At 40.6% G+C, this 18,546-nt stretch overlaps 1 protein-coding gene across 9 annotated transcripts in view; it reads right to left on the bottom strand.

The window, feature by feature from the left end:
• Positions 1–443: 443 nt before the first annotated feature.
• The window catches only part of EDARADD (EDAR associated via death domain), a 32,596-nt gene continuing 14,493 nt past the window's right edge, over positions 444–18,546 (bottom strand). For 5 of the 9 annotated variants that reach the window (XM_054822778.1, XM_054822775.1, XM_054822769.1 and 2 more), the window contains exons 5-8: positions 16,258–16,303; positions 12,867–13,609; positions 9,914–10,183; positions 7,062–7,198 (exon numbers count right to left, since the gene is read on the bottom strand). In XM_054822778.1, the coding sequence (XP_054678753.1) occupies positions 13,233–13,609; positions 16,258–16,303 (423 nt within the window). In that variant the 3' untranslated portion in view covers positions 7,062–7,198; positions 9,914–10,183; positions 12,867–13,232. Of the gene's footprint in view, positions 722–6,265; positions 6,405–7,061; positions 7,199–9,913; positions 10,184–10,215; positions 13,610–16,257; positions 16,304–18,546 lie in introns of those variants that run through there. The other 4 variants (XM_054822773.1, XM_054822774.1, XM_054822771.1 and 1 more) reach the window with 4 other exon arrangements.

Raw genomic sequence — 18,546 nt, 5'->3', positions numbered from 1 at the left:
GCTGATACAGGAAAAATAAGGGTTAAAACTGCACAAAGTATCCATGGCAGTATGTTCTGAAACTAGTAAACAGGACAGGAGCTCTCAATGGACCAAGGATTTAGAACAATAGGGCCCTTCAAAGTGTTCTTTCCCTATTGTAAGTGTATATAAAATAAATCTGGCCTTGGAATAGTATCAAGAAATAGCATATCCTCAAGGCACCTGTATTGATTTTAATACTAAAATGCACACCCTTTGTGAATACCGAGCATGCTAGCTAGAAGACCTCCCCAAATGTTTGAAACATGAAGTAAAATACATATGTATTGTTACTGGAAAGCAGCAAAATAATTCACTAAGACTTATTTTGAATTTTTAGAAAGCAGGCATTCTTTATTGCAGCGCTGGGTGCACGGGGGGATAACTCCACCTAACGTGTGCACCCAAAAGACAAAACTAACAAGTATTTATACTATGTTAATATACATATTCATTATATTTCCAAGTAATGCTTATCACATTCATGGCTTTTCCAGGAACTTGTTAGCATATGCTAATGTCTTTCATTGGCACCTCCGGATGGTGGTCAGGGGTCTTCAGATGAAGGCTCATACTCTTTTTGACCTTTACTTCTATGCAGACTCAGTCCTGGTATCATGTATACCTTATCCTTCAAGGTTGGTTTTCTGATCATCTTGTAACTTTCTTATCTTTGCGCATCTGTTCTTCCAAGGCCGAGCTGTTTTAAAATGAGATGATTATTCCAGAGCTTCTTATCTTACAACTGTTCTAACTATTTTCTAATTTGTAATGGTTTCCCTTTTGTCTGGTTACATCTATTGAGCAATGGCTGTAATTGCTTGAATTGATCTTAATATTCGAATATTCACAGGTATCAGTATGGTGAAGGCAGGTGAAAGATGGTTAAGGAAGTTTTAAGAACAGCAATCAGCTACACCTTGTTATTATAAAAAAGGCATGCTTGATGTACTCGGTGTGCCAGCTGGTGTTAGATGCCTGAAACCCTATGCTGGCCAGAACTGAAATAAGTAAATACTCTGTGTGTGATACGCTCTTTGCATACCGGGTGAAGAACCCAGATTTCGGACACCACCACTGCTCCCGCATGTGCCCTGTGGGCTTGGATTTACAAGCGCTAAAGTAACAACTTGGTCACACAGTTAATTCAGCTCCTTACCACTACCACAAGCTTCCCCTGCAAACCCTTTCACTTCCTCTATGCTTTGTGTTTCTGTCACCGAAATTCGGGAATGAAAGAAAACTCCTTAACACCAATTTAGCATTAAGAAGCAGGCATTTCCTTTATTGCAGCACTGGGTGACAGGAGGATAGTTCCTCTAATCAGGCACACCTAATGCTGGTTCTCTTGTCATATTTATACACAAATGTTACAAAGATTACAAAGTGGTACACTCCCCGTTACAATAATTGGTTCATGTTTCTTCGCCTAGTATGCAAACTAGAACGCATGCTCAGCTCCTTTCTCCGCCTCTGTCTTTTGAGTAGGTGGGATAATTTGGGTAGGGGGCTTATGAGTCGGTGGTCGTGGGGACCCTGGCCCAAATTACCTTTCCCCTAGTTTCTCAAAATTTCGGTGTTGGTAATTGTTTGCTATACGCCTCAGCAAGATAAGGATGCTGCTGGAGGCAATTAATGTCCTCCCTTTCTGAAAAGTATGTACATAAGGACCTAGAAGTGTCTTGTAGCTCCTCCTTTTTCTCATGATGTGTAGCAGCTGCTCATTCTAAGAATCATTAGCCTTCTACCTAAAGTAATAATGAAGAGTTTCTTATCACCTATAATACAAGTAGACCTTCATTACAGGCCTTTCTTCTTGGCTACATTTCCTCTGTAGGTCCCTTGTTACAGCCTAACCCCATCTCCTCCGAGCAAGACACATCTGCTGTGACCAGACCCAAATGCAATTTTCAAAGTCGACTAGGCTATTTGTTGCTCCAGGACTGCAGAGTTTCTGAAACCTGGAAATCTTATACTCACTCCCAATCTTATACCCACAGCTCCAAGGCTGTGCTTTTATCCTCCCATTCTCTCAGAGGTGTCACTAAGCCTAGGTTTGGCTGTTTCGGTCTAGTAAGCAGACAGGGCAATGAAATCTGTAGTAGTTTTACAGCTCATGATGTGTTGCAGCATGCTGCTCAGAGAAGTGCTACTTGAAGTTCGTCCTGCTCATATGCTGGATGGGCGAAAGATGAGCACAAAAATAAAGGTTGCAAATAGGAAAGGACCACAAAACTAAATCACTGTATCCTGTTCAATTACAGGCATTATAGTACCTGTTTGCCTTGCATGAAGCTGTGCATGTGTTTATAGCAAAAAAAAAAAAAGGTATTCAGCCAGTATTGTCGCAAAGACCATTTCAATATCATAGCTAGATAATATCCAGTCTCCTATTCTACAATTAACCAGCACAAAAACCCCATACCAAATTGTATCTACTTGCTAGAATTCGTCTAACAGTTGTAAGATAGCTGCTTTAGAGGGTACACCAGCTTAGCTATATGAGGTTTGAAGGATTCACTCACAGAAAGGTATGGTAACATTTCTTTTGAGGAGAACTGCCAAAATGATCTATTCAGATTAAAGAGCAGCAAAGCAGATTGGTTGGGGGATAGATACCTTAGAATGGTTTTGAGAGAGGATTGAGAACTGTTGTCTGCACTTTTTAAAAAGAGAATTAAAAAAAAAAAAAAGCCTGAGCTACCACTTAGTTTTCCTTTGAAGCTATTGTTCCAGGCATTCTAGTCTAAAGAGTAGAAAGTTTTGATAAAACCAGACTGACAGAAGTACCTGAAAGGCCTTCACTTCTCAGTACTAGAAAGCAACCTCAAAGCAGGTTTGAAAGTTTGGGTCAAACAACAGGGACAGAAAAGATACTGAAGGGCTGGAATGAAAAAGTAGTGATGCTGAAAGGAAGAGCAACAAGTGGAAGTGTTTCTAGAAAAGCCACAGAAAATAAAGTTTTACTATACTACTACTTCCAGCTCTGAGCTCTTCTACTTTTGGGAAGAAACAATCCAAAGGAAATAGTCATTTAAAGTATGCACCAGTTCTTTACTGAAGCAGAACAGCTGTTTGATTAACACACTGATCACCTCATTGAAGGCTGAGTCATAGGCAGTTTATGAAATTTGCAGGAAAATCCCTATTTCACCTGCCAAACCTAATGCACCATTGACAGTCAGTCAGTTGGGTTACAGCTTGAGTAGACTTGTACTACACTGCAGTTGTTTTGTTGATAGATTCTTGTTTTCCTGCTGATTTCTTGTAACTGCTATTTTTAGCCATTTACTAGTGCAGTCATGATGACAAATAACAGTGTATTCCCTTATTTCCACGGTCCAAGTCCTAATTCAGGTTTTTGCTTTTCAAGCTACAATTTGAATTGCACACAACCATTGCTGGGACTGTGTGTTACCCTGTCAGCATATTCTGACTTTCCATGTTCCAGCAGAATTTTGCTTGCTGGGGAAACAGAAACACTTCGTTAAGACAGAGCCAGACAGTTTCAGCTGAAGCAAATTTAACAGCTATTCTTGGCCAAAAGGTAGCATTTGAGGGAGGACCTTGTTACCCCTAAGAAATTTTACCTGCCTTTCCTGCCCCAGCTACAAGAACTTGGAGAGGAATATAATCACAAGACAGCAGCGGTGCAGAAGCTGCTACTGCACCTCAGCCGCTACCGTACTCAACCAGCACTACTGAGTACAGCCCTTATGAACTTCTTGCTTATTTTCAGTGATAATCAGGTGATCTCCAAAACTTACATATTCCCTCTTGGGTACCAAGAGCTGCTTAGATTCATCTCATAAAAAACCTGAAACTTGATCTTTTATAGGCTTAGCTTTTGATTCTGTTTTCCCTTTCTACTTTGGAGAAGAGACGGACTTAACACTTGAGCACCAGTGTCAGACCACAACCCCCTAATTAGGACAGACTGATGGTATCTAGCACCATTTTACACAGAGCTTTGGATCTATGGGATTGAGTCTAATAGTGACAATTTTTAGTTTAGATAAATACTGTGCACACTGAGTCTGTAGTCAGCAAAACTGGATTTGATACAGTTTGTTAAAATCACCTGTATAACTGTGGCATGCTTTAATGTAAGCTTCTGACCAGCAACACAGGCCATGCTAATAACAGTTAAAGTCCACTCAGAAATCTGGGAAAATTGAACTAAACTGATGACCTGGCACTTTTTTTAACCCCTTCTCACATATTCAGTCAGGTACGTTAACAAACACCACTTTATTGGATAGAAAAAGAAGAGTACAACCACAGACTATTTTGAGCCCTCCTGTAATTTCTTGGTAAAGGAGCTGCAAGTCACTGCCCAAGGTTAACGTAACAACGTACGTTGTCATACTTACTTGGCCCAATATTTTATACACAGTTCCAATTATTAAATTTCCACCAATTAATGGTGAGCTATTTTAAAAAGGAAGTCCCTAGACTTGACACAAACACATTCTAAAACCTCTCACAGGTCCCTTTTTGTTCAACTCTTCTCCTCTCCACAATTTAAAATACCATTCTTCCCTTTATGCAAGAGGCTGCTTTTCCTTTTTAGGCCTATCCAGCACTTTCTGTAATAGGTTACTTGTGGTTTCTCAATGTTCAGGTATGCTTATTTACTTTTCTTCCTAGCCTATGTACCAAAACCCAAAGTTATGCTGAGTTTAGTCTAGGCTGCCCCACTGGCTGTGTCCATGCCTTGTCTGATGCATGCAGTACCGTAACAGCTTCCTAAGTACTGCTGGTTTTTTGCCGTCTGTACAAGACATCCATGGTTTGGCAGAGACAAAACCGGCTGTAGCACATCAAGTCATAGGGTCACGTTCCCATGACCATTACTGATAGTGGCCATCACAAGCTGACTATATGATCTCAAAAGCCTGATGTTGTTGTGTCTTCCACAGCTTTACTGGAGCTGTTAGTGCATTACAGCATTTTCTGATGGAAATTATTCCCCTAGCTTCTTTGAAAGGCATTGCATTCAAAGTGGACATAGAATCATAGAATCAGAGGATCATAGAATGGTTTGGGTTGGAAGGGACCTTAAAGATCATCGAGTTCCAACCCCCCTGCTGCGGGCAGGGACACCCTCCACTAGACCACGTTCCCCAAAGCCTCATCCAACCTGGCCTTGAACACTTCCAGGGAGGGGGCAGCCACAACCTCTCTGGGCAACCTGTTCCAGTGCCTCACCACCCTCACAGGGAAGAATTTTTTTCTAACATCTAATCTAAATCGACCCTCCTTCAGCTTAAACCCATTACCCCTTGTCCTGTCACTACACTCCCTGATAAACAGTCCCTCACCAGCTTTCCTGTAGGCCCCTTCAGGTACTGGAAGGCCACAATTAGATCTCCCCGGAGCCGCCTTTTCTCCAGGCTGAACAATCCCAACTCTCTCAGCCTGTCCTCATAGCAGAGGTGCTCCAGCCCTCTGATCAGCTTCGTGGCCTCCTCTGGACTCGCTCCAACAGCTCTATGTCTCTCCTATACTGGGGCCCCCAGAGCTGGACGCAGGACTCCAGGTGGGGTCTCATGAGAGTGGAGTAGAGGGGCAGGATCACCTCCCTCAACCTGCTGGTCACACTTCTTTTGATGCAGCCCAGGACACAGTTGGCTTTCTGGGCTGCAAGCGCACGCTGCTGGCTCATGTTGAGCTTCTCATCAATCAATACCCCCAAGTCCTTCTCCTTGGGGCTGCTTTCAATCCATTCCTTGCCCAGCCTATAGTCGTGCTTGGGATTGCGCCGACCCATGTGCAGGACCTTGCACTTGGCCTTGTTGAACTTCATGCGGTTCGCACGGGCCCACCTCTCCAGCCTGTCAAGGTCCCTCTGGATGGCATCCCTTCCCTCCAGTGCGTCAACCACACCACACAGCTTGGTGTCGTCAGCAAACTTGCTGAGGGTGCACTCGATCCCATTGTCCATGTCACCGACAAAGATGTTAAACAGTGCCGGTCCCAATACCGACCCCTGAGGAACGCCACTCATCACTGTTCTCCACTTGGACATTGAGCCGTTGACCACAACTCTTTGACTGCGACCATCCATCCACCGAGTGGTCCATCCATTGAATCCATGTCTCTCCAATTTAGAGACAAGGATGTCGTGCGGGACAGTGTCAAATGCCTTGCACAAGTCCAGGTAGATGACATTAGTTGCCCTTCCCTTATCCACCAACGCTGACATGAGTCACCACTTCTTGGTACACCAATATTAACAGTTCAGAGCCCAGCTGATTCAGCTGTTACTTAGTTACAAGTTAATCAGCGGCCTTCCATAACTCTTCCTTGATGTGTCAATACTTGGCTCCAGTGATCATTCAGATCTTCCAGTTTTCAGTTTCAAGCCTAAATGCACAAATCTTACAAATCACAGGGAACAAAATAAAAAGTTAGGGTTTTTTTTTAATGTGCTTACCCATTCAAAAGCTTAAAGTGCTACTGCTACTTCAGAAACTAGTAAGTAGTCTATTTTTTTGTTGCAATGCCTGCTTTTGAAGTAAAATGTTGCAGAGAAGCGTAAGACCAAACAAGATACAGATCAGAGGGCTAAAGAACAAACAAGTTACAGAGAAGTCACCGGTCCTTTTGAAAACCATTTATAGGCCATATAACCCTTAAACATACTTGCCCCTTCTTTCATAAATAAGTGACACAACACTCTAGGATTCTGAAAGTAGTTGTGATCACTTCTTCATTCACATTGCAACAGATACTAGAGCAAACCTGCGCCTAATGCCTGCCCTGTCTGCCTCCCCCCTTCCCCACCCAAAGATGATTGTGCAATGGTCTACACAAACATGGTGGTCAGTCCCTACCTACCTAGGGAGATAAAAAACAAGCAACATCGCGCATCTGCGCGGAACAAAACACTGTGCGATGTTCCTCAAACTACAGACTGTGACCAAACCCAAGACCCCTAGGACTACACCTTTACATCTTAGCTACGCCATCATCCTCACTGCAGTTGCCTTTGGATCTCCCTGGTGGGTCACTGCGGTTAGAGATGGGCTCAGGTGCCCTCAGCGTTGCTGCATTTTCAAAAGAGGAAGCGAGAGGGCTGTAGTATCACCTTTCACCACGAGATGGTAGGTGTTTTCCGATGGTTAGACAGCATCAGGCTTTTAAGAGACCTTTGCATTGGTGAACTCCTCAGCTTCAGAGAAAGTAGAGACAAAAGTAAATTAGGACAAACAAAAATCTAATAAGCTATTTATGGGATTGTGACTGAACTGAAGCCTGAGAGGAGTAGGGGAAGCTCACATGTATTGGGCACAAACATGAAAAAAAATCCTCAGCTTAGACTCAAGATATTGTTGCTAGTGTAAGGATTTGGGTGTCCCTTTCTTATTCTTATCCTACCTCTTCCTGTTAAGGAACTTCTTTGTTGTTTAAATGTGTTTTATGCCATCAACAACATGAAACTTTGGCTATTTTTGGAGACAAAAAGCATTCCCAAACTAAATATTGGGTAATTTTGAAACAAACTCATAATAATAAAAAAAAGCACCTTCAGGTGGGTAAAGTTGCATATCTATCTCATGCTGTACACAGAACACATTTATTATCAAAGTTACTGTCCTGGTTTCAGCTGGGACAGAGTTAATTTTCTTCATAGCAGCTGGTATAGTACCATGTTTTGGATTTAGGATGAGAATAATGTTGATAACACATTGATGGTTTAGTTGCTGCCAAGCAGTCAAGGACTTCTCAGCTTCTCGTACTGCCCTGCCAACAAAAGGTGGGGGGCACCCAAGAAGCTGGGAGGGGGAACAGCCAAGGCAGCTGACCCAAACTGGCCAAAGGGATATTCCATACCATACAATGTCATGCTCAGTATATAACTGGGGCAGTTGGCTGGGAGGCAGTTCAGCTTGGGAACTAGCTGAGCATCTGTTCTGGGTGGTGATCAACTGTGTTGTATATCACTTGTTTTATATATTCTTTTATCATTATTATAATTATTCCCTTTTCTGTCCTATTAAACTGTTTTTATCTCAGCCCACGAGTTCTACTTTTTTTTCAGTTCTGTCCTCCATCCCACTAGGGTGGGGGAGTGAGCAAACAGCTGTGTGGTTGTTTTAGCTGCCTGCCGGGTTAAGCCACAACAGTTACTAAGACATTTGGCCTTATTTCTGGAATTTTCTCAAAAAAAAGTTGAAAGATGCAGCTGTAAATAACTAAGATTTTCAGTCAAGGAAACTATTTCTGTACATACAGAAGAGGAAAGATAAAGTTAACACCATAGACATTACTTCTCACCAATTATTTCTGACAGAAGCTACCTCTTTCTCATCTCATCTCCAATTTTAATCGTCATTTCCATAGCACTGTGAAGGCCAGTAAACAAAGCCTGAACAAACCCAACACACCAATACTCTCTCATGTCAGAGTTCAAAAAGGCCAAAGCCAAACTTGTTGATCCCATCCTAACAAGACTTGCACTGCTTTATCTTTCTCACATTTAAGATTCTCATGCGACTCATTTCTACAGTAACAAATATACATTTACCCCAATGACTTGCCTTTGAAATCAAGAATCACCATTTTAAAGGTAAAATACAGAGATCAAACCAAGTAGTATGTCTGCCCTGCTGGTTAATTGCCCCTCATCGTCCCCAACAGAGGGTACAGGCAGGCCTTTCCCAAGTCTGTCAACTCCTCTTTGCCATTAGTTTCTTGTAAGATAGAGTCAATCCCAGTCCTTGGCCAAGGTTCAGGCAAATACTACAGACTCCACCTTTCCAAATAAATTCTTCTTAGTACTGCTTGTATTCAGCCTGTCTGACCAGTAGATCCATACCTTCCCTACCCAGCTAAGGCCAACAACTGACCATAGCCATGCAGTTAGGACTAGCTGAGCTCAGGGGCTAGGAAAAGCACTTTTCTGTCAAAACAGGCAACAAGCCCAAGTCCTCATTTAATGGTGCTCTGTCCTACTGTCCAAAATTGACCCAAAACTCAAGACATACAAGATATATTGAAATTAGTTATGAATAACTAACTGCTTTTCTTTCATGGACAGAAGAACATGATATGCTGCAAAATTACAGAAGTAGGCTACTCTTTAAATTATTATAAATGCCATGCACTTTCTTTGACCTTTCTGCTGACAAATAATTTCCAACTATGTCTGGCCACAAGTCAACAGTGTTACCCTAATTTAAATCACTGTAAAGCAGAATTTACTTTTTTTTTCCACTTCCTCATAGCTTGACTTGGAACTGTGGGAGGCAGTCAGTTTGAGACAACAAAGTGCTGCCCAGGCTGAGCTACAGCTCCTTGTTATTCAGTAGCGATTCAGGAAGAAGTATGGTTTACAGTTTCTGTACAACTTCCAAGCGAGGACCTCGGGCCACGCTAACTACCCTATCTTTTATGGTAGGCTTCCAAAGGACAGTCACAAATCCATCTTGCATTCCTCTCCACAGATCAAAGGGAAGTGCAAGCAGCAAGTAAGGCAACTGAACACAGTCACCATGTTGTTGAGGATGCCCCTAGCTGACCTGACAGCAAAACTAGGGGCTCCTGGAGTACAGGACTGCACCTTAGCGGTTGCAGAACAGTTATTAGGCTCCCCATGTCTTAGATAAACCTGCAGGAATGGAAGAGTATAGTGGTTTGGACATCTTCATAGAAGCTAAAGTGGGTGGGAAGGGCCACTGATTATCCTGCAGGCACAGAGATGGTAGCCAAAGAAGGGAGCCTCTCGCTGAATGGAGAGCAGGTCTCATACGGGAATAGGAGAAAGATACAATGGAACAAAACTGATAGTCTAATAGAGCCTTTTCAGTGTCCACATGATTCTCTAACCTTAATTATCAGATTGGTTATTAATTCAGGAAAAGTTCACCCAGTGTAGGTTTCATACCTCTCTATAGTTAGTAACTCCACTGCAAGTTTCTAGATAAACATCTTTGTTCATCATCTTATCAAAATTAACTCATTTTTTGTATGGAAAAATAAAACACATGCATCTTCCTTTCTTGAACAGCAGTATCTGTTGCAAACATAGGTGCTTTAAGATGCCATGAGTCTTGTATATATGATGGGGGCTTTTTTGTTTGTGTTTTACACAGCACAACTAGTTGATAGTTCAGTAGTTCCAAGGCGACTGGTGAGAAGGAAAACAGCTGTTTTCCTAGCTGTAATACAAACAAATACAATAAGTCAAACATCAACAATCTATATTTCTTCTAAAAACAGTATACATAACAGAAGATACAAGAATAAACTGAACACTCAGACCCCAATATCTTGTAAACAGACATAAAACTAAAAAAGTGTGTACATTTCAATTCATGCCATACAAAGAGAAAAAAATATTTCAAGTATACTAATGAGTAATCCAGTGTGTGATGAAGTTTAAGGCTAACATTTTCAACCTTCAGTGCTGACTTTGTACAGAATCCACATATGAACTCTCAGAAGCAGCTTTATTTCCATCAGACATGAATCCTTGCAGCTGACATTGACTTTTCAAGAGCTTCAAGGGATCAGAACTGATTTCCGTGGGACAACAGTGTTTCTTCAAAATTTTACAAGTTTTAGCAAGATAGATTTCAGTTGAACATCTTGATTCAGAAATGCTGCTGCATCATTTCATGTTCCCATTGTGAGTCTTAGGTGAGGGCTCCAGCTCCTTCCTAGACTGGATCTACCAAAGCAGAGCATACTATAATACCACACACATATAGCCATGTTATGTTATGGAGGAGAAAAGCTGTTGGCATATATGCCAGCACTTATCACTCTGAAGAACAACTTAACACAACGACACATGATTGTAAATCATGCATATTGTAGGCCCAAGGTATGGGAACTATGTTGGACAAGCGGCATTAACAGCTATTTGCATGTACGCAGTGGATGCCTCTGTAGGAAGTGAAAATAGCAGGCAGCCCAGCCACGGCAGTAGTCCTCAAAGCTGATTCTAGAGATCCTAACTAAAGACAGAAGATTATTTGGAAAAGTTAAAGTTCATAGAATCATAGAATGGTTTGGGTTGGAAGGGACCTCAAAGATCCTCTAGTTCCAACCCCCCTGCTGCGGGCAGGGACACCCTCCACTAGACCACGTTGCCCAAAGCCCCATCCAACCTGGCCTTGAACACTTCCAGGGAGGGGGCAGCCACAACTTCTCTGGGCAACCTGTTCCAGTGCCTCACCACCCTCACAGGGAAGAATTTCTTCCTAATAGCTACTCTAAGTCTACCATCTTTCAGTTTAAAGCCATTAGCCCTTGTCCTATCACTACATGCCCTTGTAAACAGTCGCTCCTGTTGACAGACATCTATCAGGAAACGCCTGTTCCTAGAAGAACAACATGAGACATTTGAACTGCAGCCCCAACAAGATAAGGCAGTACAATTTCCCCTTTAAAATAGGGCTAGAAAACTTCCTGTTCTAAAGAGTAGCAGCTTTTTTGAGGAATGGTTTTTTAAAAAAGAGTTATTAAAAATTCCAGTCTTCCACAAGCTTTTAATTCAAGCGTCAAATTTAGGTCACTCTTTTCACCTTTAAACTAGATCTTCATCTTCTTAAGTCACTAAAATAAAGCTGATTTATATCACCCCAGAACTAGTGCCTGACATTGAAAACGTTAGTCTTTACTTCTAGCTCCTCCATAACCATGTCACTCAGTATCTACAGTATAGTATCACTAGAGGTTCCTTTTCATTCTCTTACATTAAGAAACTCGGTATACAGCATTAGACTTCCCTCAGCTTTGCTACTAATTCTTAAGTTATTTCTACTCGAGAAAAGTAAACAGTGCATCAGCCTGTACCCCATTCTAGTTTTGCCCCACATCTTGACATACTGTTCACCAGTGCTTTGGTATATAGACCTATGTACATATTAGTATTGCCTGAGATGCTTTTAGAAAGGGTAACAACTAGAAGTATTTTTAAGTCACAATGTTTTTGTGTATGGCATTATAGCTATAAGTATTTTATATATCGTATTGTGTAACAGATTTTTTCAGGATTTTTTTTTAAACATTAGAACACAGAAGAATGGTAGGAAAAAGACCAATTTCTAAAATATTTAAAATGTAAACAGCATAATTCAGAGTATCAAAATTCTTTGAGAAACATCAGTCTAAACCCCTATAAGTGCTTTAATAACTATCCACCTGGACTGCAGATTAATTCAGCTGTTAATTTCCCATTAGAGTGGCTTCAGTCAATACTTAAACTTGTGCTAGTTTCATGCAAGTGTGCAACTACTGTGGTGTGGGACAAACTAGGTCAGCCGATGGGACTGTAAAGAAAACCACAGCCTGTGAAAAGGGAAGTTATAGTCAATACTACGGATATACTGTGGGTGAGGCATTAACTGTCAGCTCACGCTGCAAAGCGAGAGGCATTTGAGATAAACAGGGAAGTGCACTCAGTGTGTATTTTCTTCAGAACTTTGGAAACTAATTTTAGGTATAAAGCATTTTAATTGTTTTTTTTGGTCCCTAGTGGTTATGGGCTGAAAAGTCTCTCTGAATTGCATGATTTCTTCTGTAAGAAATATATATCCTATGATGAAGAAGTATGCAAATAATTATTTTGTTTAACATCAATTCTTGTTTATAAAAGAGATTTAAAGCTTAATTTGCCTGAGTGTGATGTTGAAACACTGAATCAATTGTAACATGCAAATCCAAACTGCTGCTTGGAGCACTGAGGTGTTCCTGTGCCAAAAACAGTGTCATAAAGCTTAAAAAAAATTTAAAAAAAAACACAAAGAAAAAAAAATAACCCCTCATCTTCTACTAGGTAGAACATATAAAATTGTGGAAGGGCTGCCAGAAAGGCCTAGAGGCCAAGAGACTTGCCTTCTAATTGTGGCTTTCCCAATAGCAACAGCACACAACTGACATGGTTCACAACTGCTGCGGTAAAATCAGTGGTCTGGCTTTTTCATTCCTCTTCTGCTTAGGAAGCCTATGAACATCAGCAAAGAAACTGAAGGCATTTGTAGAGTCAAGAACACAACTTGCGTTATTCCATCCACTTTTGGAAGGTTATCTTTGCAACTCTGAGGGCACAGAACATATGTTTGTGTATACAGTACATAAAGTTTACACAGTATACAAACCGTCAGTACAGGCTCTCTCTCTTGCAAGGGAAACTTCCCATGTATTAGTGGCAGCTAGTCCCAGCATTTAACACGTACGGACTAACAACTTCCTTTGCCCTAGAAGTCATTCTGGTAAGTTTTGTTCCCTCTCTTAGGCCATTCCTCCTCCACCCATTTCAGCAGCACTTTCACAACATCAATTCTCTTATAAAATTTACAGAGATCAATCAGCTGCTCCACAGTCCTGTCACTATTCCGTAGCAAGAACTCCAAGGTGGGACTTTGGGGCTTCTGTTCAAGGAAACACAATTCATCATAAGTCATCCCCCACTTGCTTGCTAAATTTCTCCAGTTTTTCACTGTTGGGTGGCAGGGATCCAGCTTTAGCCTCACTGTGTACAACAAGTCCTCATCATTGAGCATGTCACTGATGGTCGGTGCACGGAATAAGCACAAGGAGCAGGTGCCGTTTTCCTTGCAGGTTTTCTTGAGATCTGCAGTGAAAACCATTACATGGGGAGAAGTTAGGATCTAGTGCTGTGGTTTCACTGGGAATAAAAAGTTAAAAGCACAAAGGGTTGAAGAGTGTTCTGTTCCTGTGAATTGTTTCTGAAAAAGTCAGAATAGTGACATGTTAATGCCTTTCCTTAAGAAGTACTCATGAAATTAACTAAGACGTGTCTCTTCGCTACGCTCAGTGGCTATAATCAAAAGAACAGTAATTTCGAAAGTACCATATTTATGCTTTTCTAGAAAAGGCATGCAATTAAATCCAGCGTGTAAGCTGGGATATTCCTCTTTTTTGGTTTTGGGAACTACGTTGCTTCCTCAAATCTGCCATAACCCCTCCTTACATCACCAACAGGATTACGTGCACATTATATGCATCTTGTATACCTATGTTGTGGGATGAAGGAAAAGGTTTTGCACTTCTGAGCTGCTGCCTTCATAACAACATGAAATATTTGCACTAGGAGAATCTCTGCTGACAGATGCAAACACAACTAACATCTAGTACTTTAACACAATGAAAAAGTGGAAAATGTTCCTTTGCTTTGTAAGGCCTCTTACAATAAAAGCTGTCCCTGCTCTACCAAACAAACTTATTTTAAATATACATTATGGAAAGGTATAAAGTGCACACTCCTCCATGTGTGAGAAAAATAAAAATACCAAGTTGCTGGAAGTAGGTGGTGATAAAAACCTGCATCAAATACCAAAAATTGCCATTTAGAGGTCTCCCACACACAACAGTCAGTATCTCCCCAGCATTGTGAACAATGTGGTGCTATCAGACTATATTATACCATAGAATCACGGAATGGTTTGGGTTGGAAGGGACCTTAAAGATCATCTAGTTCCAAGCCCCCTGCCATAGGTGGGGACACCCTCCACTAGGTCAGGTTATTATTATATATTAATAACCCATAAAAACATGTAGAAACCAGTTCTAGCCATACTTCTAGGTAAATACTAAGACCTTTAACATTGCAGTGGTGTAGGCCATTGTTTGAGCATCTTGGATGCAGACATGACCTTAACTCTCCCTGTTCCTTTTTGAAGGCAGGGAGAATTTGGTGTGTCCAAAGAGTAGTAGATAATGGATGCAGCCTAGAACCACCTTCTAAAGATTCTGCCCTCCAGCCTCATTGTACAGCTTGAAATAGGGAAATAGCTGCTCCTACTTGGGATGAAACTCTTTAAAAAAGGGACACTAAAATAAGAAAACGGATATTAATCAAAAGATTAATTAAAAACAACAACAGAAAACAGTGACACAATTTACAAGTGGTGGATCAGTGCTGGTCTAAGAGACTTGAACTATATCTCTGGCAAAGGGCAAATCTGGTACTCAGTGCCACCTACTCACGCAGACAACTGCATCTGTTAAGGTTGGGGTTTTTTTGTTTGGGTTTTTTGTTTTGTTTTTTTCATTTGCAGTAATTATTGTCAGATCGTGTGAAAATCCCAGAAAGATCATCAAATTGTGATTTTTTTTTTTATTCTGAATATTAGTGCTGATAAAAGCAACTCAGCTGAATGTAGCTTCTGCATGCACTTTGGGTTTTTTTGGTTTTAAGGGAAGAACAGACTATTGTTATTTTTGTAATGTTGCTCATCAGCTTGCTTTTGTAGCAGGCCAAAGACAACTTCTGAAGTTTCCGACAAGTCAGGACGTGCAGCAACAACGCTGCTGCAGACACATAACTTCACAGAAATGCTTAGATTCCCTGTTAAGGGGAAACATGTTCTGGTGACATCTTTGCTCACAGGTATTCCACAGGCCTTGCAGCTGTTCTCTACAGAAACATACATGTGAACTATTCTGTTCTTGTGCACCCTAAACTCTTGCTGAAGTGAGACACTTTGCTGGCTTCACTCATACCAAGATTTAGTTATACAAACAAGGCAAAATGAATGTAATTCAATCAAAGTTCTGCCTGAACTCAACAGGCAGGAGAGCACCCTATCTGAATTTCATCTTATTTTGCTTTGCAAGGGTGCCAGAGTAAGTTTTATTCTCCAATAGAAGAAGGGAAGAAGGGGTAAAGAAAACACAGGGCACAGTTGTAGGTAAACAGAACTGAACCAACCTGCTTGTTGTGCTATACTATGTGCAGACTATCAAAAGCATTACAAAGAATCTTTCTTTTCTAAGATTCCCTGTGTTAGATACTGATGAGCAAATGAAGACCCACCCACCTAACTGCATTATCCTAATGCTACATGACAGCACAAGCTTCTTTACTAACAGGAAATTCTCAGTTGTTCACTGTTAGCTTAACAGGGCTGTATATCATCCATACACCCCCAACCCCAGCTGAGCTCATACAATTATGGGATAAGCCCCCACAGCCTACTGCCAGCTTCTGCTCTCTGTTTACACATTTCTTCCAAAGGTGGGGGATGTACTAGATGCATTTGGAAAGCCCAACTTACACATTTCATATGGTCTGCATTATTGATCACCACCCCCTTTAGAACAAAGAGAAAGCTGTAAATGACACTGGTAATAAAATGAGCTCCAGAAGCATTGATTACCCAGGCAGTTCTCAGTTATGACAAATAGCAGTTTTTAATAAAGTATTTTCAAAGAAAATCTAGAAATAAAATACGTAGAACAGTAAAACTGACATATTACCTGAAAGTGATTTGTCAGTATGGTTTTGTGTGTCTTTGTCTTCTGGCTACAAAGCAGAAAACAAACATAAATCAAAACAATGTATTTGAACACCAGAATAACTATTTGCCTAATCTACAAGTGGCAGGAGATTACTTATAAGAATCCTGAGCTACTTGTAAAGTCAGGCAGGGAATACATCTGCTTTTGAGAAATTACTGACAATTTGCAGTCTTTTCAGGCAGCATTTTCATGCTTTGGCTCACAAAACTGCCCTGTTGGTTGTATCCACTGAATAATGTCACCTTTATTAATGATATGCTATGGGGTCACATGTTTTGAATAATATGTTCTTAATTCCTCAACAGCTGCTCAACAATTCATATGGTTTGATTAAAAAGATTTTTAAATTCTTTGTAATGAAAAAACCCCACATGAATTTTGCCTGTAACATGCAGCAGTAAGGGATTGTTTCATTGATCTGGGAAAAGTGGAGGAGCTTTTTTTACAAATTTCTTTACATACATAGGAAGCTTTTCTAGACAACAGGTGGACTTGAACATTTCTGCTGGCTCATGTCTAACCCTCCTCCTGTTTGAAGTAAACATTCCTTCCATGGCTTTTTGCCTGCTAATTAAACATAATGAAATTACTTAGCAGCTTGAGACTGCAACACACGTCGTAACATTTCAATTCTACTACTTAGAGAGCAACATCTAAAAACCAGAAGGACAGCACCTTGATCCTGGGACTGCGGGGAAACTGCAGCTGCCCTTACTTTAACTATGTGAGTGTGGAGCCAGCTGAAATAGCTTTCTTCTGTTGAGGATTTAAAGATGAAAGCAGACAGGGATTTTCCCCTTAGATAGCTGCAATAAAGTATTGTTGATTTTTTGTATTGTGTCACTCTTCCAAAGCTATCACAGTGGGCTTCTTAACATTTTGCAAGCTGTGCATGCAAACACAGGTCAACTGGGTAACGATATAATGTAATGAGATACTCTATTCCTACCTGCTACACCTTCTTTACTAAGAAATCCACTAAAAATAGAATATAGGCAGTTTCAGTTGATGTGGTGAACATGCATACATTCACAGTCGAATTATAAAGAAGGTAAACTATCTCCAAAATATTTAAATACTTTGTTAGGAAAGGAAAAATTTGCATGCTGTTTTCAGCTTTTCTTTATTCCCCGAAAACTGCAAGATTACATATGCAACATTAATTCACCCCACAAAATGTCTGGTCTCTGCTCAAGACAGATCTAACACTGCACATACCACTTGCAATAAATAATAAATAATCTTTGCCATTATCATCTAGTAGTCATTTTTGTACTGGCACCACGTAAGTCTCCTCTGAACTTGGCCTTCATGGCAACATGTAAGCACCCAAAGTTTAAGAAAAATTAAATCTGGAAATCCTGATTATAGTTACTGTTGCCCTGAGGAGCAAATTCCCAGAAGGGTAACTCATTGGGAGAATCAGGAGCTACCCAACTCAGCTCAGCTTCCTCAGAGATCTGTTTCAAAAGAAACAAGCAAGCACATTTAAAAAAAAAAAAAAAGTGGATACTGTTCACTTAGTTTGCAATAGCTAAACTGCTGTCCTGAGTTTCAGTAACATTTCCCAGACTTTATGAATTCATAAAAGTTTAAATTGTATTGTGAAAGCTAATACCTAAATGACTTCAAGAGATGTCACTATACTCACGTCTCATGATAAAAAATTAGAGTGGCTAGTACTGCAAAAAGTACAAAGCAAACAGGGATATTTACTGTGCCATATATCTGTTTTCAAAATTGGCGATTTTACTGATCAGTTATTATCCACTTTTATCAAGTCAAATGCGCTCAGGTTTATTCAAGATCACTTTCTTGTAATGTAATTGCAGTAAGACAACATAGTGTTACAGCCCATGAAATGAAGGTGTTAAGCAATTTTTTGCCCACAACTAAAATCCAGTCAACCTCTACGGGTCTAATCAAAGCCATAAACCTATGGACAATCTGAAGATAAGCAGAAGGTTTTCCAGCTCTGTAGAACCTTTAACACTCTAATACACTGAAATATCTTCATAGTGGTTCTAAGCTGGCAATAAATGCTCTCTTCTAGATGATGGGAATGAGATGGTTACCTCCATCATCTGTGAAAAGCATACCAAACCCATGTTTGTTTCTGATGAAATTCAGCTGGGATTCTGGCACAAGGAACTCCTTTTAATTCTTCATCTCACTGGAAAATGTTCATTCATTTCTCTTCAAGTTTTCTGCTCAACCCAAAGAGAATCAATTTGAAATTCAGCAAAT

This window comes from Grus americana, chromosome 3, assembly GCF_028858705.1.
Source record: "Grus americana isolate bGruAme1 chromosome 3, bGruAme1.mat, whole genome shotgun sequence".
Classification (NCBI taxonomy): domain Eukaryota; kingdom Metazoa; phylum Chordata; class Aves; order Gruiformes; family Gruidae; genus Grus; species Grus americana.
The sequence above is the reverse complement of the archived record's forward strand: the minus strand, read 5'-3'. Positions and strand labels throughout refer to the sequence as shown.